The sequence below is a fragment of the Mus caroli genome, chromosome 2, assembly GCF_900094665.2.
Source record: "Mus caroli chromosome 2, CAROLI_EIJ_v1.1, whole genome shotgun sequence".
Taxonomy (NCBI): domain Eukaryota; kingdom Metazoa; phylum Chordata; class Mammalia; order Rodentia; family Muridae; genus Mus; species Mus caroli.
This window is the reverse complement of record NC_034571.1, coordinates 147,510,765-147,538,272: the sequence shown is the minus strand read 5'-3', so window position 1 is coordinate 147,538,272 and position 27,508 is coordinate 147,510,765. Positions and strand designations below refer to the sequence as shown.

The 27,508-nt window shown below is 46.0% G+C and overlaps 2 protein-coding genes across 5 annotated transcripts in view; one reads left to right on the top strand and one right to left on the bottom strand.

Annotated features, from left to right (window-relative positions):
• The window catches only part of Gss (glutathione synthetase), a 30,775-nt gene extending 9,452 nt beyond the window's left edge, over window positions 1–21,323 (top strand). For both annotated transcript variants that reach the window (XM_021156054.2, XM_021156053.2), the window contains 11 exons: window positions 2,139–2,284; window positions 5,422–5,497; window positions 5,780–5,919; window positions 6,566–6,682; window positions 11,495–11,575; window positions 11,669–11,746; window positions 13,075–13,141; window positions 16,692–16,886; window positions 17,711–17,792; window positions 19,591–19,780; window positions 20,784–21,323. In XM_021156054.2, coding sequence (XP_021011713.1) covers window positions 2,217–2,284; window positions 5,422–5,497; window positions 5,780–5,919; window positions 6,566–6,682; window positions 11,495–11,575; window positions 11,669–11,746; window positions 13,075–13,141; window positions 16,692–16,886; window positions 17,711–17,792; window positions 19,591–19,780; window positions 20,784–20,907 — 1,218 coding nt within the window. In that variant the 5' untranslated portion in view covers window positions 2,139–2,216 and the 3' untranslated portion in view covers window positions 20,908–21,323. The remainder of the gene's footprint in view (window positions 1–2,138; window positions 2,285–5,421; window positions 5,498–5,779; window positions 5,920–6,565; window positions 6,683–11,494; window positions 11,576–11,668; window positions 11,747–13,074; window positions 13,142–16,691; window positions 16,887–17,710; window positions 17,793–19,590; window positions 19,781–20,783) is intronic.
• Window positions 21,324–21,714: 391 nt separating this feature from the next.
• Window positions 21,715–27,508, bottom strand: part of Acss2 (acyl-CoA synthetase short chain family member 2) — a 44,460-nt gene continuing 38,666 nt past the window's right edge. For all 3 annotated transcript variants that reach the window (XM_021181131.2, XM_021181137.2, XM_029470289.1), the window contains 8 exons: window positions 27,353–27,485; window positions 27,216–27,272; window positions 26,959–27,039; window positions 25,865–25,973; window positions 23,799–23,867; window positions 23,281–23,457; window positions 22,667–22,741; window positions 21,715–22,534 (listed from right to left, as the gene is read on the bottom strand). In XM_021181131.2, coding sequence (XP_021036790.2) covers window positions 22,407–22,534; window positions 22,667–22,741; window positions 23,281–23,457; window positions 23,799–23,867; window positions 25,865–25,973; window positions 26,959–27,039; window positions 27,216–27,272; window positions 27,353–27,485 — 829 coding nt within the window. In that variant the 3' untranslated portion in view covers window positions 21,715–22,406. The remainder of the gene's footprint in view (window positions 22,535–22,666; window positions 22,742–23,280; window positions 23,458–23,798; window positions 23,868–25,864; window positions 25,974–26,958; window positions 27,040–27,215; window positions 27,273–27,352; window positions 27,486–27,508) is intronic.

The following is a 27,508-nucleotide window of genomic DNA, read 5'->3' as shown; positions in this document are numbered from 1 at the left end:
CACTCACTTTGTAGACCAGGCTGGCCTCGAACTCAGAAATCCGCCTGCCTCTGCCTCCCGAGTGCTGGGATTAAAGGCGTGCGCCACCACGCCCGGCCAGACAGAAGTCTTGACAGAAAAACTCTGGCAATGTTTTAGATTGGGTGGGACTTAAGAGAGGCAGTTTCCTGCGTCTTAAAGCCATGTACTTTGGGTGCTGGTCACCTTTTACGTGATCTGCAATAATCCTGCCCCTGGTTTTTTTGATTGTTTGTTTTGTTTTGTTTTTAGTTTTTTTGAGACAGAACCTTTCTATATGTGTAAAAAGGAAATCATATATTTGTGTGGTGTGTGTGTGTGTGTGTGTGTGTGTGTTTGTGTATTCGTCTTGGGGAGAGGACTGGGTGACTCAAGCCAAAGTGGGATTGAGACATACTTCTCACCATATACCTTAGTTCTTTTATTTTGATTTATTTGTTTTTATTTTTTTTTAATTCGAGACAGGGTCTCTCTACCTACCTCTGACTATACTGGATCTCACTTTGTAGACCAGACTGCCCTTGAACTCACAGAGATCTGCTTTTCTCTGCTTCCGAAGTTTGGGGATTAAAGGCATGTGCTACCACACCTGGCTGTTTAGAGCTCCTTTGAAATATGTATGATTGTTTGTATATAGTTTAAGGTAATTTTTTTAAAAGATTATATAAAAGGCAGATTTATTGGGAACCTGCTCTTGGGTGGGCTAGTTCATTGGCCCCAAGGACCAACGCCAGGGAAGTCACTATGGGGGAGGGGGAGGAGCCTTTAGGGGAGGTAGAGAGAAAGAGCAAAAAGGGCAGGTGCACACAGAGAGAAGACGAGAAGAGGGGAAGCGCAAGGTAATTTTTTTTAAAGATTTATTTATTTATTATATTTAAGTACACTGTAGCTGTCTTCAGACACACCAGAAGAGGGCATCAGATCTCATTATGGGTGGTTGTGAGCCACCGTGTGGTTGCTGGGATTTGAACTTCGGACCTTTGGAAGAGCAGTCGGGTGCTCTTACCCACTGAGCCATCTCACCAGCCCAAGGTAATTTTTAAAAAGAGAATATTATAAAAGCTCTAAGACAGGCAGTGGTGGCGCACGCCTTTAATCACAGCACTCAGAGGCAGAGGCAGGTGAATCTCTAGGTTCAAGGCCAGCCTGGTCTACAGAGTTGAGTTCTAAGACAACCAGGGCTGTATGCACAGAGACACCCTGCCTCAAAAAAACCCAACAGCAACAACAAAAGAGAAAAATAAAGAGAAAGTTCTACCACCATAAACCCCACCCTACCATAATGGCAAACTGATATTAACCGAGAGGGTAAATAATTCAAGTAACACGGCATATTTTTATCTGCCAAGTTCCAGTTCGTTAGTTGTTGGAAATCTCAGGAGGCATATCTCCATTCTAGAATAACTGTCCTAAATGATACTTGGATTTCATGCCTGTATCAAAGTCCAAAGAACCCAGGGTACAACTCAATGCCAGCCTGTTAACTGGAGTCAAGGACAAGGACAGACAAGGAAGACTCCTGCCTTCTAGTCCGAGAGCCACAGTTCATCTCCTACCAGGAGCCTTTTCCCCCTACCCCAACGAGAAGGCCAGGGGCCTCTGGTGTGAGCTCCTGACATGGGGACAGACTTCAACATCAGTCAGTCAGGAACACAGGAGGGGAGTGCAGTTATATGGTGAGCATGGAGTCTGAGTGTGTTCCAGTGGCTCAGTAACCATCCTGGTTCACATCTAAACACCAGCACCTGAGTGTATTCTAACTCAAGTCCTTTGCTAAGTTTAAATACCATTAACACCTTCCTCCCAGAACTTAATGATGAGCCCGTCTTAAGTATTCAGTACAATGATTGGCAAGCAGTAAGTACCTAATAATTCTTGTGGGAGTCTTTATTTTATATGCCTCTCATTTAAAGAAAACCCTGTAGAACTGTCCCAGAACCTGGAAGCTCCATTGTACCCTTGCTTGCTGTTTTTGTTTTCTCATCTCTTCCCTTCGTGAAGTGACCACTGCCCTGCAGTTGTGTGCTCAGTGCCTTAGGTTCATGTGAGAAGATAACGCATTCACAGCTGTTTTCTCCCTTTCTCCCTCCCTTCCTCCCTCTCTCTCTCTCATTGATCAGGTGGTGACGTATGCCCCATTCACGCTTTTCCCCTCGCCAGTACCCAGTACTCTGCTGGAGCAGGCCTATGCTGTGCAGATGGACTTCAACATACTGGTGGATGCTGTCAGCCAGAACCCAGCTTTCCTGGAGCAAACACTGTCTAGGTACTGAGAGCTGAGGTCTTGGGGGTCAGGGATGCGAAAAGCATGGGATGGGAAGGCTGGGGAGCCATGAGTTGATGCTGTGTAAGTTAACCTGGTGGAATGGGGAGCAGGTGTCCCTCAGAGGACATAAAAAGTAGGAAAGGAGTGAGGAGAGCTGCCTTCCAATCCTGCCTCTGCTGCTTTCTGTCTGTCAGGCAAAAGGAAAGCCCTCCTCCTTCTCTGAGCCTCAGTTTCTTCATCTGAAAAATGAGGTTGACTGAGGTCTAAGGATGCTGTGATTCTGTGGTCAGTGTGTGTCTATATATATATATATGTATGTGTGTATGTATGTGTGTGTGTGTATACACACATATGTATATATACCATGTATATGTGTATATATGTATACACAGATATACACATATATGTATGTACACACGTACACACACACACACACACACACACACATGCTATATCTATGGTTAAGTTTTTGATGGAAAACTATTTTGTTAGGGACCAATTTTTTTTTTCAGATGTGTTCCTTGGTGGCAGGTTGGATGTGGGAAAAAATAATAATGATCTGGAGTTTGGAAACCATTGGCTTGGAGCCAAAATCCAGTGGTCATGAATGCATGACCACTGCGACCACCTTCTTTCTTAGGATGGGCTTGCTTTATGCTCATTACAGGCAGCCTGGCTTAGCCCATTTACACTTGACAATGTGATTAGGTGGGAGACCAGCTCCAAAGACCTCAGAACCCCCCCTCCCCCCATCATAGCTAGCTCCTAAGGGGACACAACAGCCTAGAACCTGGAGTTGAAAGGTGTCCCCTTTAAAGAAGCAAAAATACCTCCCTTTTCCTGGAGGCTAAAGCCCAGCTCGGGATTCTTTGCTTCACCATGAGCTAAGAAAGGCCCCAGTGAAAGCACTCACCCTCCAGAGGGGACTGGCCAGGGGCAGAGAGGCTTCAAGGCAGACTCCTTGCCTACCCCACACTGCTCCAGCACATGCCTCCTGTAACCAGATGAGCAGCCTGTAAGCCTGCCGTGGGCTGAGGCACCAGGTTTGCCCCAATCTTGGGAAGCATCACATGTTGTGTTAATGACTTCCAGACTCTGCCTTGCTGTGCTCCTTTCTGAGGCTCCCCAAAACCCTACTGGATGAGCCCCTACGCATGTCACCTTCCACAGCAGCCCCCGGGCTGAGATGACAGGCCCACTTAGATCTAACCCGCCTTCTACAGTCTCTAGCCAAACAGAAGAGGTGACGTTAGTTGTCATATAATAAACATGTGAAGACTGCATCTTCAGTCCGCTCTGTAAAGGGGACACTCATGGTGCTTCAGGAGCACCTAGAAAAGGGCTCTGACCTGGACAGCGAACACTTCTCCAAGAAACAGTATCGTATGGGGGCTAACTTAAGCAGTAAACCAGGATATGTACCTTGGGCCTGAAAAACCTGCAGGCACACAACAAACTGTCCTGGGTGCTGTCATGGAGAAGGGAGAGATGTATCTGGGAGGTGACCCGAAGGTTACAGAGTTCACTTTAGGTCAGCCAGAAAACTTTTCAGCCATCAGGCATTCAAAATGTTTGAATTTTCTTTCTTTCTTTCTTTCTTTCTTTCTTTCTTTCTTTCTTTCTTTCTTTCTTTCTTTCTTTCTTTCTTTTTTTTTTGAGACAGGGTTTCTCTGTGTAGCCCTGGCTGTCCTGGAACTCACTCTGTAGACCAGGCTGGCCTCGAACTCAGAAATCCACCTGCATCTGCCTCTCAAGTGCTGGGATTACAGGCATGCACCACCACTGCCCGGCTGAATTTTTTTTTTTTTAATTATTTTATTTCATTCCAGTCATTTCCCACCCCTGGTCCCCCCCTCCTACAGTTCCTCATCTCAGTCTTCCTCATTGCCTCTGAGAGACAGGGTGCTCCCCACATCAGCACTTCCCTTTCCCTGGGGCCTCAAGTCTCTAGAGGATTAGCCACACATTCTCCCATTGAGGCCAGACCAGGCAGACCTCTGATATTTGTGCCAGGGGCCTTGGACAAGTCCATGTATGCTCCTGGTTGGTGGCTCAGTCTCTGAGAGCTCCCAGGGGTCTGGGTTAGTTGAGACTGCTGGTCTTCCTATGGGGTTGCTCTCCCTTTCAGCTTCTTCAATCCTTCCCCTAATTCAATCATGGGGGGTCCCCTGACTTCAGTTCAATGGTTGGGTGTAAGTATCTGCTTCTGTCTCAGTCAGCTGCTGGTAGGGCCTCTTTGGGGACAGCCATGCCAGGCTCCCATCTGTAAGCACACCATAGCACAGTAGTGTCAGGCCCTGGTGCCCCCACATGAGATGGATCCTAAGTTGGGCTGGTCATTGGACCGCCTTTCCTTCAGTCTCTTCTCCATTTTTTTGTCCCTGCAGTTGTCTTTTTTAAGACAGGAACAATTCACTTGAAGAGGTGGACTCTTCAGGCTCCCTCTCCCCACTGTTGGGCATTTTAGCTAAGATCACCCCCATTGAGTTTTGCAAGTTTATCACCTCCCAGGTGTCTGGTACTTTCAAGATGATCGATCTCCCACTCTGATCCCCAGAGGCTGCACATTTCCATTCATTCTCCTGGCCCTCTAGGCTTCTCTCCTGTCCCCTCTCCCCTATACCTGATCCTGTTCCCTTTTTCCTCTCCCCTTCCCCTCTCCCACCCAGATCCCTCCCTCCCTCTGTCTCCCGTGATTATTTCCTTCCCCCTCACTCGGGCATTTCTGCTTGTTACACTTCTTAGGGTCTGTAGGTTGTATCTTAGGTATTCTGTACTTTTTGGCTAATATCCACTTATCGGTGAGTACATACCATGTATGTCCTTTTGGATCTGAGTTACCTCACTTAGGAATTTTACTTCTCACCACAAGCCTATGTTATAAGCACGGTTATTTTCTTCTTCAGTTGAACCAACTAAGATAGAAAAGTGATAGGATTCCCTGAAATCTCGGGGTGACAGCGGATGACAGCTTGCATTTGTTATCTGGCTGTAACTATTAGGCACTGGTTTTTCCTAGGTTGGAATGGGTATTCAAGACCCAGAAAGGACCTAGGAGTCAGTGGGTGGGGTGGGGTAGGACTCCTTGACCTGTAGGGTCTCACATAGCTTAGAAAATGTTCTCTTTCCTCCTCTAGCACCATCAAAAAGGACGAGTATACTGCCCGTCTCTTTGATATCTACAAGCAAGTCCTGAAAGAGGGCATTGCCCAGGTAACTGTGCTAGCCCCTCCTTTGTCTGGCCCTTGTCTCTTTTATCACTGGTGGATTCGTTTCTGTTTTATTTTTACTAGAAGAATTGGCCTTAGTCTTGGTCTCAGGAATCTGCCTCTGACCAGTCTTTACCGGGCCTGCACATGACCGGTCCTGGGATGACAGAATGATGCTTCTGGGTGTGGGAGTATTAGACAGTTCTTAGCTCTATAGCGTACACTGTGGCTTGACTGCAGAGTCAGCCCCTGGGCCAGTGTCCTCAGCTTTCATTTCTGTCCACAGACTGTGTTCCTGGGCCTGAATCGCTCAGATTACATGTTCCAGTGCGGCGCAGATGGCTCCAAAGCCCTGAAACAGATAGAGATCAACACTATCTCTGCCAGCTTTGGGGGCCTGGCCTCCCGGACTCCAGCTGTGCACCGGTGGGTTCCAAGGGCAGTATGGAGCTCATTTGTGGGGAAGAGCTCAATGGACCAATAGTCATTGGCTAAGCCAGAGATCTCGTACCGTGGCTGTACCTTCGTGGGCCCTGAGTCATGTGTTCTTCATATCTCTGTTTTCTCCCCATAGCAGTTTTCTACTTGAAATCAGATTGTTTATGTATCAGAGAAAGAAGAGCCCTCATGGCATATTAATCCTGCCCCTCACTGTGCAGATTAACACTCCAGGCACAGAAAATGATGCCTTTGAGGGGCCTCTGATAGAAAGGTCCTGACATATCTGATGCCAGAAAGCAGTTCTGAATCCGAAGCAGAGCGGGACTGAGAAGCTTCTGAGGGCTGGGCCCTAGTAGATCCCTAGCCATCAGGGGTGCTCCAGGTCACTATGACTCCATATGGATTCCATATAGCACCTGGGGGCCCAAGGAAAGGGGCTCTGACTTCCTTAAAAACTGAGTTGGGGTGGAATGGCCTCAAGGGTCTCAGGACTCTTCTGGGAATGGTAGTAATGTGCTTTTAAGTGCTTGGCTGAGTTTCAGAGTAATGTTCCTGTATGTATCTGTGAGGTCACGGGCAGAAGGGTATTCTGGTCCATCCACTTACTAAGCAGCCATCTCTTTTCCAACAGACACGTTCTCAATGTCCTGAAAAAGACCAAAGAAGCTTCCAAGATCCTGTCCAATAACCCCAGCAGGGGACTGGCCCTGGGGATCGCCAAAGCCTGGGAGCTCTATGGCTCAGCTAAGTAAGAATGTGGAAAGGTGGCAGTAGTACCCTGCCATCGCGTCAGCACTCCTGGGTGTGGCAGCCTCTCCTTTGCTAGACATCGCTGGGGGACGAAGGGCTATTTCTAGGAATAGAAACATATACCTTTAAATGCCAAAAATACTTTAGTGGAGTTTTGGGGTTTCCTTCTAAAATAAGAGATGCTGACTATTATAAGTTACTGTTTCCATGTTGCACGGATGTCATCATGATGACGGACTGATGGTGATTGCATCTTGCTGAAGCTCACTGGTGCCACACCTAGGGTTAGAAAGCGTTAGAAGGCCTGTGCGGCTGGGGTTGAGTTCCCATCCTTATCTCTGTAATGTTCCCAGTTGGCTTCTTCTTTTTTTTTTTTTTTTAAGATTTATTTATTTTTTATTTATATGAATACACTGCAGCTGTCTCCAGACACACACTAGAAGAGGGCATCAAATTCCATTACAGATGGTTGTGAGCCACCATATGGTTGCTGGGATTTGAACTCACGATCTTCAGAGGAGCAGTTGGCGCTTTTAACTGCTGAGCCATCTCTCCAGCCCCCCAGTTGGCTTCTTAAACGTCTGCTTTTGCATCTCGCTTCTGTCAGTGCCCTTGGAGTAGGAGTCCTCTGCTTCGGTCCCTTTGTCTTCTGCTTTGCTGTGGCTCAGGGGGAAGGAAATCAGGGATCCTGGTTATTGTGACCGTGTGTGAAGAGCGCGAGGTCAGGTTTGATCTGGGAATTTTATGGTGTCCATTGTAACTGCTTAGAAGTGTTTTCTTTGCTTTCTTCCTATTTCTCAACCACGTTCCAGATGTGTGAAGATGCTCGGTAAGTGACTTCCAGATGGTTGAGAGGCCTTTGCTAGCAGCTGCTCAGTGTCCGCGTGGAACTGAGTTGTGTTCTCGTGAGCACCGAGTGCTCTCCATGCAGGCTCTCAGGACATTTGCACCCAGGCAGCGCTGCTCCTCCCCCTGCTTTACAGATAAAGGGACCGGGGTTCAGAGAGGTACAGTGATGGCGAGCCGGTCGTAGAACTCACTGTTTATATAAAAGGACACTATTGCCTCCAAGTGTGCCTTTCTGGGCTTGCTAAGCCCTGCGAAGTTCCAAGAAGCCTCATATTCTGATTATTTTACAAGCAGGACAAACACTATGTCAAGTAGAATTCTCCACCAGGTTCCATTTTAAGAAAGTGAAGGCAGGGGATGGGTTACCTGAGAAACTGCAGATGAAAACCCTGCAGAGGGAGTCTCCTGCCAGGCAGTGCCAGGCCAAGAGTAATGTGTGGGGGAACACCTTTGTGCCCAGAGTCAGGCACTGGTGGCGACGGGCTCTGTGGCCTCTGAGCAGGGGCTGGCTTTACCCACTGTGAGAGTGATAAGGCTCTTCTGCTGAGCAAGCACATGACCTTAGTGGGTCTTCTCTTTTCTCTGAGATTGTTTTTCTTGAGCCGGGCATGGTGATACATAACTTTAATCTCAGTACTCGTGAGGCAGAAGCAGGTGGGTGTCTATGCATGCAAGGCCAGTCTGGTCAACATAGCTAGTTCCACAACAGCCCAGGCTACATACCAAGATCCTGTCTCAAAAATAAAAAACACACCTGTAACTCTAGTACTCAGGAAGCTGAGACAGGAGGATGGCCTTAAGTTCAAGCCAGTTTGAGGTATGTAGTGAGTGTAATACCAGGAATACATAGCAAGACTCTGTCTCCAAAAAAACCCAAACCAAACCAAACAAAAAACTACAAATAAGCCCACCCAGAATTTTTTTTTTTAAAGATTTATTTATTTATTATATGTAAGTACACTGTAGCTGTCTTCAGACATTCCAGAAGAGGGCGCCAGATCTCGTTGCGGATGGTTGTGAGCCACCATGTGGTTGCTGGGATTTGAACTCTGGACCTTCAGAAGAGCAGTCGGGTGCTCTTACCCACTGAGCCATCTCACCAGCCCCAGAAATTTTTAAGAAAAGAAATCTGAGAATTAAACTATAACTTTGTAGCCGGGCATGGTGTGGCGCACACCTTTGATCCCAGCACTTGGGAGGCAGAGGCAGGTGGATTTCTGAGTTCCAGGCCAGCCTGGTCTACAGAGTGAGTTCCAGGACATCCAGGGCTACATAGAGAAACTCTGTCTTGAAAAACAAAAAAATATATATATATAACTTTGTTTACTTTTTAAAACCTTTTTGTCATGCTGAGGGTCAAATCTAGGGCCTCGTGTATACCAGTTCTCTGTCTCTCCGCTACGTCTCCAGTCTTGTTTGTTGTGTTGAAACAGGGTCTTGTTATACAGCCGACAGTGGCCTTGAACTCAGATAATCCTTCTGCTCTAGCCTCAAAGTAGAGAGTTATACATCACCAGTCCTGATGATAGAACTATGGTTTCAGCAAGGTTGGAGGATTGGTGTAGCAGTTAAGAGCATTTGTTGTTCATGCAAAGGACCCTAGTTCAATTTACTGTCTGTAAAATTACGGCTTCAGTTTAGACAAATGCTTTCAAACATAGGGTCTGGAGCCAGAAAGATGCTCAGAGAGGAAGGTACTTCTTGACCTTAGAGGACCTGAATTTGACCCCCAGTACCCACAGTGGGTCACTTACAACTCTACCTCTAAATCTAGGGAATTGGATGCCCTCTTCTGGCTTCTGAGGGTACCTACATACACATGGCACACAACCTCAAAGTCATGTACACAGAAATAAAAACCTTTAAGACAACAACAGGAAAACAGGTCTGTAGTTAGAATGAGCAGAATAAGGGTGGTTATTGATCTAAAAGGTTGGGACATAAGATCTGATTAATATTTCTGTTTCATAGACAAGTCAATTAAGGCTCTGGGAAAGAAGGTGACTGTCCTGCTCAAGGACACACCACAAGACACTGGCAGAGTCAGGACTGAGATTGTTGGGTCCTCTCTCCCAGCCAGCATGCTATTTCCAGTTCACCTTCCTCAACTGACAGCATTCTGAGTCCTGCCCGGTCCAGACTTCTCAGAACTGAAGGCAGTAGGGGGTAGAAGGTGTTTTCTGAATCTGGCTCCCACTGTTTGGCAAGTGGAAAGGCTGATTTAATGAGCCAGAGTCTGCAATTCCATTTTAACCTCCAGCCTGCAGGCTTCCTCCTTTGCTTCTTCTTGGAAGTGAGCCAACCTGGGCCAGGTGCCACCCTGCCCCTTCAACACCTACCCGTGAGCGGAGTGGTTCAGGGTACAAAGCGAAGAGCAAGGCCTTCGGCTCTTGGGTCTCTCAAGGCAAGATGGCGTATAAGAAACCATTTCCACTTTGTCTTACCTAGTTTAAAGTCAGTTTTCAGTTTCAATGTTATATCTGTCCTCTTGACTTGAGGCAGGCTGGAAGAGTATTCAGCCAAGTAGGAAGCTAAGGATGAAAAAAAGAAAAAGAGAGAGAGAAAGATAAGAGGCCGATATAGGAGGTGAGAAATAATTAGCATACTAAGCCAATGTCTGGACTTCCAGATGTCTTAGCAAGAATCCGCCAGCACACAACAGCAGCTATAGCGGGAATCTGGCACTGTAAAACACTGGCCTTATAATTTCTAGTTGGGGAGGGAGGGAAGGGCTTATGTTTGAAACACTGAACATATCTTAACTGGTCTAAGCTTTCTCTTGAGTGTTCAAGCTCCAGCCTCTTTAAGAAACTATTGGATAAACAGAGAGAAACTGGCCTAGCACGCCTTAGTTATCTCATTGCTACTACGAGACCAAATGTGGCCCTGTGGACATTGCAGAGCTGCCGAGGTCCCAAGAGGCACTTGTTTGTAGTCGCCTCTGTGGAGTTCCATCTGGCCGCTTTGTTTGTCACCTAAGAGCACCACGCTCAGACGGTGTTCTTTACACCTTCGTCATGGAGTTATTAGCACCTGACCAGCATGGCGGTTCATTTACAAAACATTCCTCTATGCTTATTCTCCAGACAGATTTTTGAATCGTGGTGTTATACTTTCTGTTGTTTGTTTTAAGATAGGGTCTCAGTCACCCAGGCCAGCCTTAAATGCCCAATTCTTCAGTCTTCACCATGTGAATTCTGGGATCAAAGAGTGTACCATCACACATGGCCCAAGTTATCTTCTAGGGGACAAGAAAGTGGGTATGGTTAGATGGTTTTAAATCTAAATATTAAGTTGTACAGAAATTTGACATCATTAGTTTCCCATCTACCACTAGAGAACAGACAGAGATACCTCCTTCCCTCCACTACATTTCCTATTTTCAAGAAATGTATGGTTGCCTCAGGCAATCCTAACTTGACTTGGCATCTGTTCTTACAGGGAAGGTATATTCTGTCTGTCTGTCTGTCAGTCTGTCTGTCTTATGTGTACAGGTATATGGAGGCCACTTCAATATTGAGTGTCTTTTTCAACCTCTTTCCATTTGTTTTTTGAGCAGTTTCTTACTGAACTTGGAGCTCACTAACTTGGTTAGACTGCCTTGCCAGCAAGCCCCAGGGACCCTCCTGCCTCTGCCTCCCCAGTGATGGGATGACAGACATGAGGCCACAGCTGGCCTTTTTTTTTTTTTTTTTTTTAAGTGGATTCTGGAGCTCCAGCTCAGGTCCTTATATTTGCATGGCAAGCACTTTATTGACAGAACCATCTCCTCAGTCCCTCCTTTCGGTAGGACTGGCCTCAGATTCATGCTCTTCCTGTCCTTGCCCCAAGCCCCAAGTGCTGGGCTCACAGCCTGCGTCAGCAGGACTACTTGAGAAGCTGTGTTCTCACCTCTCTCTGAAGGAGCGGCAGGAAGGACGAGGTCTGCGGCGACCCTGGCTCACTTGTGCTCTTTCTGCAGTGCTGTGGTGCTACTGATTGCTCAAGAGAAGGAAAGGAACATATTTGACCAGCGTGCCATAGAGAACGAGCTGCTAGACAGGTAAGGGAAGGAGGAGACCCTGGTGTGGCCCCAGGAGAGGGGCCCATTCAGAACTCACATCTACTACCTCTCATTCTCACCCTTCTTCCCCAGGAAGATCCATGTCATCCGTGGAAGATTTGAAGATGTCTCTGAAAGGGGTTCTCTGGACCAAAACCGAAGGCTGTTTATGTAAGCATCCCCAAGGAGCTACTAGACAGCTGGATTAAGAGACTCTCTTGACACCTCCTATCACTAAAGAACTTTTCTTCTGGGAATACAATAGCTTGTTTTCTTTTCTCCTAATATTTGAAATATCTCATCCTCCCAGGAAATTTTAGGAACACCTAGCTCCACTTGTAAAGGGGGGATATATAGCAGAGCTGTTGATCGTTTGGATAGGAGCATCATCCTTAAAGATAACCTTAGTTTTTCATACAGAACCCTGAGGTTCTAAAAGTTTTCTTGCTCATCTTTGTGTCTAATCAAAACAGGCCTGAGCAGTTGGGCTGGGCAGGCAGGGAGACAGGCTCATCCTCGCCCATCTGGTTGCCACTCTCTGCACTACAGCCTGGATTTGTCTTCTAAGGCAGGCCCTATTGTTTTTTACCATGGACCATCACACTGTAACTTTAATACCACATATTGGGTTGAACTGTAGCTTACATATTTAGGCCTAGCCAGGGCTCTACATGGTGGTACATGCCATTAATCTCAACACTCCAGCAACAAAGGCAGGCAGATCTCAGAGCTCTAGGCCAGCCTGATTCTAGGTTCCAGAAAGTTCCAGGTACATAGAAAGCTATATAAAGAGACCCTGCCCAAAAACAAAAGAATGTAGCCAGGTGTGATGGAACACATTCAGGGCTTAGGAAGTAATGGCAGGAAGATCAGGGGTTCTGGGTCATTCTTAGATACAAAGTGAGTTCAGAGTCAGCCTAGGATTTATGAGACTGTCTCAAAAAACAAAGTAGCAAAAGAGAGCCTCCTCGGACTTTCCCAATCTCACTTCAGATATTTCCAAACAGGCTGCTGTCAAAACAAAACCAAGTAGCTAGTTTACTTTTTAGATAAACTAGATAATAGGCCAAGGGCAAGGCAAGAAGTTATCTTAGAGTCAAGTTTTTGCACATCCCACCACCAACCGTTTACGAAGTCTTAGTCTGGCTTCTGCTACTTTAAGCAGTAGAAATACAAAGTGCAATTCTGTCTTGCTAATCATGGCAATATGATTCTTTCACTCAAAATTTTGGATACATGTGTTTTTAGCTTTACCTATGCTAATCTTGTTTCCTTGCTGCCTTCATAAAATATCTTTAGATGCAGAATATTCTAAAGCACTGTGTTCTGCACACCCGTTTTTAATAGAAGTAGTGGGCTCCTGTTGTCACTAATTCTAGGGAAGCCCCTGTCCAGGCTCACTGTATGGACTGCCACGTGTGCCTTGGATGTATCCCAAAATAGACTGAACACGTCAGTAATAGTTCTATTCAGAACCTTTTCTCCTTCCTGTGTTACAGGGATGACCAGGAAGTTGCTGTGGTGTACTTCCGAGATGGCTACATGCCCAGTCAGTATAATTCACAGGTTGGTATTTTCTATCGGACCATTTTGTGTCTCCAGGGAGCTACTAGAGCTGCACAGAAACCCAGTTCAGGCGTCACAACCATGCTTTCTCATGGGACTGCTGCTCAAAATGCCTTTCTTCTTCATGCGGGCTCCCTCCCCGCTTTCATTTTAGAAGATCTTTAGGATCTGAATCCTCAGGAATCTATCTGTAGTGATTTAGCCATTTGTACCTTTTCTGAAGATATATTGGAAAGTGTTTAACAAATATCTTTCTAGGAGGAAGAGTCCCAGTGTGTGTGTGTGTGTGTGTGTGTGTGTGTGTGTGTGTGTGTGTGTGTATACATAGCATCGCTAACTTCCATAGTGTAATGCTGAGTACTCTGTTTAACCATTCTGACCAAAGATCTGGGAAGAGATAGGGACAGACAGACAGCTCTCTCTAGCTGATGCAGGCTAGTGCCAGGCCACCCACCCACTTATTTTGTTTGTTCTTTTCTGTGTGCTTGTTTGTCTTATTTGGGGGGGGGGTAAGGAGAAACAAGGTCTTCCTTCCAGGCTGACTTGAAACTCCGTGTAGCCTCAAATAAGTGGCAATCTCCTACCTCAGCCTTCCAAGTGCTACAGTATAGGTGTGAGTCATCGTGCCTAGCCTCTCTGACCATTTTCATTTTCTGTACCTCTGTACCTCTCCCATCTGAACTAGAAAGGTTTTGTTTGTTTGATCATGTTCTCATTTATATTCATGGCAACCAATATTACCTCATCCTGCTAACTACTGTGTAGTTTCAAAAATTACTTTCCACACATTTTATTTAACTCTTACAGCTATCATGTGAGACTTATAATTATCCCTATTACCTAGCTGAGGAAACTAAAGTTTGGAGCCATGCAGAGGCTTGTCTAAAATCTCACAAGAATCTCCACGGATTTCTGACTCCCGGGGCAGTGTACTCTGCATATGCCATTCTTCTTCCCTGAGGTTAACACCTATACCATGGAGGAAAGGCAAAAAAAAATCCCGGCTTTCATGGAATTAAAAAAGAAAGAAGGAAAGAAGGAAGGAAGGAAGGGCTGGAGAGAGGCTCAGCAGTTAAGAATACTTACTACTCTTATATAGGGGACCCAGTTTTGGTCCCAACCCACATGGCAGTTTACAACCATCTGTAACTCTAGTTCTAGGGGATCCAGTGCCCTCCTCTGGCCTCCACAGGTGTCAGGCACACACATAGTACACATACATGCATGCAGAATAACACTCACACATGTACAATAACAATAAGTCTTTTAAAAAAAAAATACTTAACAAAAGAAGTGAGGAAATACCCTGGGTGGTGAGGTGAGAGTCACAACTTGGACAGCTTTCCCAGCCCCTCCTGGGTCTCAGCATCTGAAGACAGGAGCTATGCTTGAAAATGAAGGGGCCTCTATGAGATTTATAGTCCACTTAGGGTTCTTTATGGTTGAGCTCTATAGGGACAGCCCTACTGAAGGACAGCTCTAGGGAAAGCCCTTTTGTCCAGAGACGTGGTTAGTGCTGGAAACCTGCTAACTAGGGAAGAGGGAAATTGTCTGTTGGGAAAATGGATCCAAGTTTCCGGACAGGGAGGCAGAGGAACAGTTTAAAATATACTCATAGAGGGGAGGATGAGCTAATGAAGGGAAGGAAGTGGTATAGAGAGCAGCTTGCCTGCACTGGAACATGGACATAATCTACAGGCTTTGTGACTTGCTAGATGACTCTTCTTGTGTCTGAGTTTTGATTTTTCTGCTTCTACAAGACATCTTTCTAGTCTTGTGTTCTGGGCCTCTGACTGCCCAGTCAGCAGTTAGCTGACTGAGATGATTTTGTTGACGATCAGGTTAAGCTATTCCAGTGGACAGCACTGGGTGGAGGCAGGGCTTGTGGATTAGGCCTGAACCTTGATCCAGCTGTGGACAGGTGTCCCTGATCATGACAAGGACAACTTTCTCCCCAGTGCCTGAGATTGGGGACCTCTGACATTTCCCTGTCTCTTGTATTCTAAGCTCCTACAACAATAAGACTATTCAACCTGTGATTAGCCACCTGCAGACCTTTGTTCCTATGATCCTGTCTGACACAGGGCCCATTCTCCAGTGAGTTCCACCTGTCAGACTGCCTATTGTCAGGATAGTAATCAAATTTCACTTCACTGAGCAACAATAACTGATACTGAGTACCTACGAAAGGGTCAGGCCAGAAACTGCATTTCTGTGGGGAGATAACCAAAAACAAGGCAAAATCTTATGTGGTTCTTATGGTGAATACACAGCCTGGTCAGGGAGATGAACATCATAAAGAAAAAATAGAAAAATTATTTATAATTTTTTGAGTTTTGGTTTTGTTACATTTGAGACAGACTCTTATTCTATAGCCCCAGCATGCTGGAACTCATTATTGTAACTCTGACTTGCTTTGTACTCTAGACCCTATGGCCTCAGCCATCTGAGGGTTAGCATTACAAATATGGAATACTCAGCCTGGGGGAAATATGCCTAGTTGAGAGGTAATTGGCTTTGACTGAAAGACCAGGAAGAAAAGATAGAGAGTTATGGAGAAACCCACACTGTCAGGGGAAAGACGACCGGACCAAGACTTGAGGATGAGAAGGCTGTAGCTATCCATGGGAAAAGTTAAAAGGCAGGGAAATCAGTAAATAAAAGACCAGTGAGAAGGAATGAAATGTAGTAATTATAGTCTTGTATGGCTAGAATGTGGGAGTCAGGAGTTAGGAGGAGTTGCTGGAAGCTGTGGCATGAGGTGATGAAAAACTGGGGAGCCTTGTTACAGGGTCTTACAGGAAGGAGTGGACTTTACTTGATAAAAGGCTAAAGAGTATATGGCTGACTAGATTTTTACCTGTTGGGTTTTCTCTGGAGCACAGTGTATAAAGCTCAGCTTATAATCAAGCATCCCACACCCTTCAGACCTCATCCAGCCAGGAGTGGTGGCACAAGTTTACAATCCCAGCCTGCAGGAGGCCGAGGCAGCAGGACAGCCTGGCTTCCATAACCAGATCCTGTTAAGAAATGATAAATCTTCTAGTATTCTGAAGGCTGAGGCAGGAGGACAGCCTAGGCTATCTTGGGAGTTACAGGCAGCCTGGCTACCAAGTGAGACTTGGTCTCAAAAGAGAGGGTGGTTGGAGGAGAGAGGGAGGGAGGGAAAGAGAAGTGGGGGAGGAGGAGGAGGGGAGGGAAGAGGAGAGGCAAGGGGAGCTCACCATTTTCCTTACAAAATGTCTTTTCTGCTAGATGTGGTGGTCCCAGCACTCAGGAGACAGCTGTAGATGGAAGTCTCAGGCCAACAGAGCTACATAGTGAGACCCTGTTCCTCCTCCCAAAAAACATTTCCTTGTAGTAATTTGCCATGTCATTATGAACTAGCATTAGTTGGCTAGACCACAAACTCCTGAAAGGCTAGCATCTTGTAGACTGAGAGGTCATATCTGCCTCACAAGGATGTTGTAATGATAATCAGTTTGAAGATTAAAAGGCACAGTGTCTGGCACCTACTCATAAAGGCTCTATGGTCTTATTGCATCTGCAGAACTGGGAAGCACGCCTGCTGATAGAGAGATCTCGTGCTGCCAAGTGTCCAGACATTGCCACACAGCTGGCTGGGACTAAGAAGGTGCAGCAGGAACTGAGCAGGGTGGGTCTGCTGGAAGCGCTGCTCCCAGGCCAGCCCGAGGCTGTGGCCCGCCTCCGAGCCACCTTTGCTGGCCTCTATTCACTGGACATGGTATGTAGCATTTTCCCTACCACACGATAGAGACCGGGGCCAAATGTGTTGGGGTGAGGGTGTAGCACAGCTGGCACTGTGGCTGGCATATGGCTCACATCCTTGCTGCTCTGGAGGACCCCTAAGCCTTGAGAGCAGGTGTCTTACTTAGGGTTTCCATTGCTGTGAACAGACACCATGGCCAAGGCATGTCCTCTTATAAAGGACAACATTTAATTGGGGCTGGCTTACAGGTTCAGAGGTTCTGTCCATTATCATCAAGGTGAGAGCATGGCAGCTTCCAAGCAGGCACGATGTTGGAGAACGAGCTGAAAGTTCTACATCTTGATCCAAGGCAGCCAGGAGAAAGAAGACTGGCTCTTGGGCATCTAAGAGGAGGGTCTCAAAGCCCAGCCCCACAGTGACACACTTTGTCCAACAGGGCCACGCCTACTCCAACAAGGCCACACCTCCTAGTTGTGACATTCCCTGGGCCAAGCATATTCAAACCACCACAGCAGGAGTTAAAACTTGGGGGGCTAAAAATCCATTGCAACTCCCTCAGCAATGGTGATGATAAGGATGAAAACCAAAGGAAATGACTGTGGAGAGTAGAGAGAATTAAGGCATATATGTAGCCACTTTCCAGGCCTTTGCTGCAGTACTGAAAGCCTATTTGGCATTTAGTGCTGCAAGGGAGTCAAGGGTCGCATCTGGATTGAAGTGTCTAGCCTAAAGGAATTTATGGTGTTTTCCCTTCTGTCCTCCCCCCCCCCGAAGTCACTCTGTATGACCAGCAGGACCTATAGCCTGAATTCTAGTGCCTACTTTCTGCCTCCTATCAGGGTGAAGAAGGGGACCAGGCCATTGCTGAGGCCCTTGCTGCTCCTAGCCACTTTGTGCTGAAGCCCCAGAGAGAGGGTGGAGGTAGGTGGATCTCCTTTGTGGAGCTGCTCAAAGGCTAGAGGTTGTTGTCAGTGCTAGTTTTGAGGTACTCGTGGGTAAATTATAGGGAAATGAAATAGGTACATACTGGGAAGTCTAAGAGAATACTTGGTTGTATTCCTGTTTACTGTCCCCCCTTGGGGGCCGGGACCATGTCTACCTAATAGACTTGACTTTCCACTTGGGTCTTGGGACTAGTAGGATCCCTCTAGGTAGAAAATGGGGAAGAGCATTCTAAACTGAAGAAAGACCACTCAAGTAAAAGCATTGGGCCATAAAAACATGGACTGGACTCTTGAGAGGTTAATAAGAAGCTGGTGAGGCTAGAATTGGAGATGGCAGGAATATGGGATGGGAATGACTATCAGGGACCTGATAATAAAGAACACTGAAAATGTTCCAGGAAATCTGGGATTGGGGAGATGGTCAGTCAGTCAGGAGATTTACTATGCAAGCACTGGATCTTTACCCCCACATAAAAGCCAAGTATGACAGCAAGCATCTGTATCTCGGGGACTGTGGAGTAGAGGGCAGAAAAAGGCAGATAGGCTCCAGGTTCAGTGAGAGACCCTGTTCAAAAGTAAGGTAGAGGGCCATTGAAGAAGATACTTCAGTATTGGCCTCTGCCTCCACTTGCATATGCATGAATGTGTGTGTGCATTTATGTACATTCCCCTCCCCCCACAAATATATGTTATAAACTGTGTTTTATCACAAGTGATGTAGTAAGCCATTAAAATTCCAACAGGGCAGGGACACATGAACTATTCAGGATCCAAGTCAGTTTAGTAGCGATGAGCTTCAGCCTTTGTAAGTTTCCTGGCAGGACAGGGAGTATTTGTGACAGAGACCATGGAAGGAGGCTGATATCATTGTCAAGAAGACCCATGTAGAGGCCCAGACTAGGGTTAGGACAATATAGAGCATAAGTGGCAACACTTCTGAGTTGGTAACATAGGTAAGCTAACTAGGGTGACATAGGGAGAGTGAACTTAACTATGATGCTTTTCATCCTATTAGGAGTAGCAAGTTCAAGAGAAGTTCTAGCAGAACTAGATATCCATGTGGATATGCTAAGTTTGCATTAGGGACATGTGGTACATCTTATGATATCTAGAACAAAGAACATGAGTTAAAAGATTTGGGAGTTAAAGTGTGCAGAATAAATGAAGCCTTAGGGACAGAAAGTAGAGGACAGAGCAAAGGTAGAGAACTCTTAAAGAACCTCAACCTCTCTATTCTCTGTGTGTGTGTATGTGTGTATGCCTCTCTCTCTGTCTCTGTGTGTGTGTGTGTGTGTGTGTATGTGTGTATGCACATAGTCACATCGACTGTCTCCCTCTACTGCCTTCCATCATTTTTAAAAACACAGTCTGTCACTGATCCTGGAATTCACCAACTGACTAGATTAGTGGCTAGCCAGTAAGCTCTGGCGATCCACCTGTCTGCACCTTCCACTTCCCCAGCACTAAGAGAGAGTGTTATAGACACATCTATCCCACACCCTAGCTTTATATGAGTGATGAGGATCAGAACTCAGGACTTTGTGTTTGCACAACAAGCCCTTTACAGACTGAGACATCTGCTGAGGCCCAGGGAACCCCAACGTTTTAAGAAGAGAAGGAACCAGTAATGGTGGCTAGGGAGAAACATCCATAGATGGGGCAATCCAAGTATAACAGTGTGGTGACAGGGGTGTTATAAAAGGCTCTCTTGTCAAGGTGTTCTTTCCTTCTCAGGAGCCAGATATGCTCTGTGTGACTGGCCAGTTTGATTGCAGGTAACAACTTATACGGGGAGGAAATGGTACAAGCTCTGGAGCAGCTGAAGGACAGTGAGGAGAGAGCCTCCTACATCCTCATGGAGAAGATTGAACCTGAGCCTTTTAGGAATTGCTTGCTACGGCCTGGCAGCCCTGCCCAAGTGGTCCAGTGTATCTCGGAGCTGGGTATTTTTGGAGTCTATGTCAGGTAAGCCAGTCAGGAACAGCTACTTCCACTACATCCCTACAAGAGTGCCACTCAAGAAAGCACAGACTGAACCGTGGGTAGAGCCATGAGCCCCAGGTTCAGTTTCAGCTCTAGCTTTATTACCTGTTTCCTTGCCTGTTAAATAAGGCCAAGGATCCAAGACTTACCCAGCCCACAGCACTAACAGCGAATCCTGGAAGAGACATGCGTTATAACTGTAGAGGAAATTCCATGTAGTACCAAGATGACTGAGAAAGGATGGTTGGGAATCCAGGTCAAGTGTGAACGTCTGAGTCCAGCTCTAAAACCAATAGGGATTCCAGAGACAGATGAGAGAGATGAGAGTAGTTAATGGCTTTGAAATGTTGAGTAGCTTCTGGATTTAGATTTGAATATTAAGAAGCAAGGAAGCATGGGTAGTGTATGCCTTTTGTCCTAGAACTTAGGAAGCAGAGACAGGCAGATAGATCTCTGAGGTAAAGGCCAGCAAGTTCCTGGACAGCCAAGGAGACCCTATTTCAAATAAAGAAGAAAAATAGAAAGAAAAGTTTGGAATTGGTAAAAGACAAGGTTCTCATGCAACTGTCTGAAAAATACTTGACGGTCAGGGCAAGGTGTCAAGACAACCGCCATGCCGTGCCCTCTACTTCAGCCTCCCCCGGGAGCTCGAGCTACTCGCAGCGTCTTGCCTGCTACTGTTCCTACCCCTGCTCCCATTACCACCACAGGCACCTTGAAAGAGTTAAAGGAAGTGCTTTTCACAACTTATTTAATCCATGTGACCACCCTGTAATATAAGAGGAATTTCTCAGTTTTAAATTAAGGACATTTTTAGGAAGGTTAAGGAGCTTCAAAGCTAATAATTTCCAAGTTGGGAAGCCACTCCAAATCTGACTCTAAAATCCTAGCATTTCTTAAATGTAGCCCCTTCCAGTCTGCTAGTCAGCTGGGACCAGTGAGGGCCTAGGTTTCCAACGTTAGTCTCCCATCCTCATTTCTACAGACAGGGAACAACACTGGTGATGAACAAGCACGTGGGGCACCTGCTTCGAACCAAAGCCGTGGAGCACGCAGACGGAGGTGTGGCGGCAGGAGTGGCAGTCCTGGACAACCCCTACCCTGTGTGAAGGCGCCATCTGGACTTCACTCAGGAGGCCTTGTATCCTCTGTACTTGGTACTCCTCCTCTGAGGGGTTGCTCCTGTCCCTATCTTAGGGGAGCTTGTCTCTTCCATAGACCTCCAAAGCTTCAGGGAAGGGAAAACCCAGGGTATCTTCTCTCAGCAGCCTTCCAGCCGAGGACCAGAAAAGCTATGATTCCATTGGAAGACTTCTGGAGGTCCCCAGATCTTTGGAGTGTGGGAATGAAAGCTGCTTTGAGGCAAAGGCTCATAAACCCTGCAAGTCTTCATTGTCCTCTCACCAGCCTTTCCAGCAGGTTCTAGTGCCTTGACCTGGGCTAGAACCAAGTGACAGGAGGAAGAGGGTAGAAGGGCATAGACTTCCCCAGCTCTGCCCTAAATAAAATAACAATGCTGATTCAATGACTCATTGTTTCATGTACCAAGGGGAGTAGGGCAGGTCATGTAAGGTGGATATGCCAGAAAGGTGACTGGGTCTCACTGTGGGGTGAGGGGGAAGGCAGGGGTGTCTCACTGGTTTCAGGTCCCATAGATGAGTTCTCTAATCCTTAGTCACTCCCAGAGGACTGTACGGTCAAGACTAACCAAGGAAGAAACAACCCTGATGTGACATCAGAGATGTGACTGGCTTCTCACTCCTGCTTAGGGTCTCCTCAGAGCTCTTTAGAGAGAAGCTTTGCCTAATTCTGCCAAAATTAAGGGGTCTGGGACAGTTTGGGGCATAGCAGTTCCCTTCCCATCTGCCACACACATCAGAACAGACAATGAACACACAGATACCTAAAAAAAGCAGTTATGTTCTTGAGCTCATAAACTTTATTCCTATAACAGTGGGTCTTGAGCACAAAAAGTACAAGAAAAGAGAGTCTCACCTACAAGTGCCTCTCATGGGCAGGGTTCTATTCATAGTGCAGGACTAGGAATGTTAACTCCCTGGGTTCTAGGATCAGTATATCTTATTCTTTCACTGTAGCAGATGATATGAAAGCCCTATGGAGACTGTACCAACTGGTAGACAATGCCACCATCTGCAAGGAATTCAGACTCAGAGCAGAGACAACAAAGTTTTTTTAAAAAATAATTATTCATAGACTCACAAACTGTCATTTCTAAAGCCTAGTGCAGGCCCAAGATAAGACCTGGTGCTTTTGGAGAGAAAGCACCAAAAGCTTTAAATTCTAATTTGGAAGAATTACAGCTGCTGCCCTGCTTCCAGTCAGGCCCTCACATACACTCTGAAGAGCTGACTTTGGTTAAGGACATGGTGTTCAAGTCTCTGTTCTGGGCTTGGAGACCTCTCTAGTCGAGGAGCATATCAGTGTGAGGTTGACCTGACCCCTGTCCCTTCTACCTGGTAGTCTAGGTAACTGTCTCCCTAGTTTCAACCAACTAGTACTGTCAACTAGTACTACTGTGTGAGGGGCAGGATGGATGGGCAGAAATTTGGAGAGCCAAGCACAGGGAAATCCTGGACAAGAGTCTTGTTCACTGGGTGGTCAGGCAGCGGTGACTGAAGAGATGATTGATGACAGATGGGTCAGCCACTGTAGATGTATCCCCCAGGTCATGGTCATTCTGAGCAATCTTCCGGAGAACTCGCCTCATGATTTTCCCTGGTAACCCACACACCTCTTATTACTTGGTAACAGTGCTGACTGATCCCAGTCCTTCTAAGGACTTGCATACACATACCTGCCACCACTGGGCTGTAGCCCATCCCAATTCCTGGGGAACTCTGACCTTACCTGAGCGTGTTTTAGGCAAGCCAGGTGCATTCTGGATGTAGTCTGGTGTGGCAATGGGGCCAATCTTTTCTCTAACTGTAATGAACAAATTATCAAGTATGTCTTTAGTGCCTTTTGCCAGACTTCCTAAAGCCATGACTTTATTTCCCCAGCCGTTTCTTCTTCAGAGTTCTGCCTAGGGTCATTCTGAGGTTTCCTGTTCCCCATTCTCTCTGAACAGTGTCTCTACTCCTTTGTTTTATTTTAATCATGTTCATGGAACTTTGTCTCTAGAATCAGCCTGCTAGAGTCTAAATCCCAGCCCTGGCAGTACAGCCTTGAGCAAGCAGTTTAACTTTTCTGCACCTGAAGTTTCTTCTCTTTACAACTAGAGTAGCAACAGGATCTATTTCATGGGGGAATTATAGGGATTAGATGGGATAATGCATTTAAAGCACTGATCTGAGTGGTCACACAGAGAAAGTTTTCTAAGACTGTTGGTGGTTGATCCCCCAGTGGGAAGCTAGTGGAGACTTGGGTAGTAAAGCAGACCCCTGGGGTCTGCCTGTGATATGCTGCAGCCTCTCCCCAGTAACTTGCAGACCCTTCGGTTCCTGCCCCAGGAAGCTGCTTACTCTGCTTCTTGAGTTCCTCTGTGAGTGTGGGGCTGAAGGTATGGCCATCACACAAGGTAACAAAGCAGTAGAGGCATTCGCCCTTCACAGGATGAGGGTGGCCCACCACAGCTGCCTCTGCGACAGCCTCGTGTTCCACAAGTGCTGATTCCACCTCTGCTGTACTCAGGAGATGTCCTTGTCAAGAGAAAGCACATGCATGAGAGGGATTTTTCCTCCCTCGCCTTAGCTCTTGCTCCCATCTGTACCCACAGGGCTGATGTGATCTGGAAATGGGGAAGGCTCTCATTCACTCTTACACGGTATGCCTTTGAGCATGTCTTAACCACCCTAGACCCTCCCTCTTGGTGTACACTAGCATGAATTATACTTTTTTCTCTAAAACCTGGGACCAGGACTAAATGACATACTCTACACACAGCCTCACAATAGGATTGTCCTGGCTCTTTTCAAAGTTTTTGTCTAGGAGTTGCTAGGGGAAAGGGTTAATGAAGTGGGAAGGGATATAGGACCCTCACCAGACACATTGAGCATGTCATCAATCCTGCCAGTGATCCAGTAATAGCCATCCTGATCCCGTCGGCAGCCTGGGAAGAAGTGTTCAACACAGTGAATACCCTGGAGCAGGATACATGATTTATAATGTAAAACTGCCGTACCCACTATAGTAGCTTACTGGGATCTTTAAACAAGTTTTCCTTCTTCCATTTTTGTTTGCCTTAGCATCCAGCCTTCAAGATGGCCCCACCAATCTCCATCCTCTAGTTTATTGAAGACATTTTAGCTTCCATCTTAGTCTTTAGTCTGCCCTCCCAGATCATTTTTTCTGGGTGTAGCCAGGTGCCATGTGAGTAACCCTATGGAGAGATCCTACTTAAACTTATATTCTTCCAGAGGACCAAGGTTCAGTTCCCAGCACTCATGTCAAGCAGCTTACAATTGCCTGAGGATTCCTGCCTAAAGCCCTGTGAGCCAGCATGTAGCCAGACCTTCTAGGCTCAGTCAGACCTCTCAATGACTAACACAGCAGCTAACAGCTTGATTCTTACACAAGATACCCTGACTAAAAACCACCCAGCCAAGACATTCCCAGATCCCTATCCTCAAGAAACTATGTGTTGTTTGAAGCTGTCAACTTGGGCATAATTTGTTCCATGGCAATAAATAATATACCCAATCTCAAGTATATATTTTTAGAAAATTTAAAATTACTTTCCAGATACTAATTAGCCACCCTCACCGTGTGTGTGTGTGTGTGTGTAATACTGAGGACTAAGACTTCAGGTATGCTAGGCAAACATGCTACTATTGAGCTATTCCCCACACCCTCCCCTTTTCAGACAGGGTCTTATGTTCCCCAGGCTGGCCACAAATTCACTATGTATCAAAGTTGGCCCTGAAATTCCTAATTCTTCTGCTTCTACATCCCAAGTTCTAAGATTGCATTGTTCCCAGTTTAATGTGGTGCTGGGAACAGATTGCAGAATTTTATACATACGTAGGCAAGCATTCCACCAACTGAGCCACACCCCAGCCTCCACTACTCTGAATAACATCTAGACTGTTTTCCATGTCTACACGAGTCTGTAAACCTCTTAGCTATCTTCCCAGCCTAATGAAGTATTCTTCCCTAGGCTTACTTCACTCCAGCTTCACAACCTTTAGTCCACTTCTTATATATTTCACAGTTGTAGCTACTCTTTATAATATTCTTACTATAGATTTCTCTGTGTTTGATCCCCTTTAGGTCCCCAGGCCTTCTCTGGCCATCCTTGAAGGCACTACCTCACTGTTTTCTTCACAACATGTCTCTCTACCTATGACTAACTTTTAACCAATAAACCTGGTTTACTGTCTATCCCCTCTGTACTAAAATGTGAGCCCCATAAGATAGATAGATAGATAGATAGATAGATAGATAGATAGATAGATAGGAATTTGACAGTGTTGTTCACAGTAATATACCAGATACTCATTAGATCAGTGCCTGGTCATTGTAGCCACTCAATAAATACTGCAGGATGGATGAACTGTTAGACAGAAAATGAACAAATAGGCTCTCTAGATATGAGGCTCAACATGACATAGTGATACCCATTTCTACATGGCCTAGCTCTATCAACACCAGAGTAGAAAATAAGAGCCTGTTTCCTTCGGTATCTAATCTCAGATGGTGACATCCTCAGACTGTTCCTATCATACTCATTTCTGCTTTTTTAAAAATTATTTTTACTATATGTGTGTATTTATGTTTGAGTATATCCACATATGGTGGGGTGTCCACCAAGGACAGAAGAGGGCACTAGATTCCCTGGAGCTGGAGTTACAGGTGGTTGTGAGCTACCTGGTATGGGTGCTGGGAATCAAACTAGGGTCCTCTGGAAGAGCAGTAAGTGCTCCTAACCACTGAGCCATCTCTTCAGCCCTCATTCCTGCTCTCATAGCCCTTCACTGTAGTTCTCCTGGATACTAGATTCAGATATTAGGGCACATTTCTTTCTGTTATTCATCCCTAGCCACCTCTTTTGAAAATGGAAGGTACATGTCTTGGAGAAAGGGGTGTGGCAGGACAGCCAAGGCTCACCATCTCCGGTCACATAGTAGCCAGGGAACTTCTTAAAGTAGGTGGTCTCAAATCGTGTGTGGTTCCCATAGACTGTGCGCATGATCCCTGGCCAGGGCTGCTTGAACACCTGGGGAATATAGAAAGTACATTGATCGCATCTTCTAGGCTGTCTCACAGGAAGACAACCATAGCATTGCTAAACATGCAGAAGATATCCTAAATGCCGCCCCTGAGAAGTAATGCAAAGTATAGGCTTTGGGGATAGATGAGCCTGGCTTAGAATGCCAATTCTATATGGCCTCAGGTAAGTTACTTTGTTTCTCTGAACTTCAGGACCTTCATCTGTAAATAACAAATCCTAAGGATTAAATTACTAGTATGTGAAAAATTGTCTAGCACAGTGTTCTGTGAGTAATAAATATTTAGAAAATTTAGAATTTCTTTTGGATAATTAGGAAAGCAGGTTCAATTAGGTGCAAACAAATCATATAAAATGGAAGCTATATTAGTGAATAAATAATTTCTAATCAAAAGAATTCTGTGCCAGCAGAATTCTAGATTGAGTTAGAAAGCTTAGATTCCTGTCTTTGTTACTAATGTGATTTTGGAAAAGGGAAATGAGATTGAGATCTGACAGGTACTAGCCACAAAAACAGCAGCAGCTAACATTTAAGAACACTAACTGTGCAGTTCCAGACTAACCCTTTTGTATGGATTATCTAATTTAATAAAATGTAGGAGATAAAGGTACTATAATTTATACTTATTATAACCCAATTTGCAAATGAGAAAATTACATTCAAAGACAATAGGTAACAGCTTATCTGAGGTCACAGAAGAATCAGGGTCTGAATATAGGCAGGCTGACTCCAGAGCCTACATGATTAGTCTTTAAGGTACAAAGACTCCTTTTTCTAAAAACGACGTCAAGGGAAGGATTAAGACTAAGTTCTCCTGACTCCAAAAAATTATCATCACGAATCTTGGGTGTCTTTCAGCAGAGGACAAATTCTCAACTGTATTAGCAACTACCAGGGAAGATAAGGTTATAAACTCTAAAACAAAGTATCCTTAGCAGATGCTTTCTTCTCCCAAAGATTCCAGATTCTCACCAGATAACCTTCAGCTTCCCCTTCCAGCTCTTCCCCGGACTCATTCAGGATTGCAGGCGCTACACCGAAGAATGGGAAAGACTGAAAGCAAATGAGAGGCGCAATCCAAGAAGGAAAAATGAGGCAACTCTGTCTCAGCTTCACAGAGAGCCCCCCCCCGAGCCCCAAATTCCTCCTAGCTCTTCCTACTCTAATAGGCTAACACCCCCACATCCTATCCCTGCCAAACCTAGGACCAGAAGAAGTACTTTACTCACAGCAGAACCAGGTTTCATGGGTGTGGCACCAGGGAGAGGGGTCAGCATATGGCCACCCTGTGGAAGTCAGAGATCAGGAATTGAATCTCTTTTCCTACACTGTCCCTAATCCCTAGCCTCCTGAATCCCTTACTCACTGTTTCTGTTTGCCAGAAGGTGTCTACAATGGGGCAGCGCTGGGAACCTACTACCCGGTGGTACCATAGCCAGGCTTCAGGGTTGATGGGTTCACCTACTGTGCCCAGCACCTGCAGGGATGCCCGGCTATGCCTTGAGCAGGAGAGTGGAAGAGA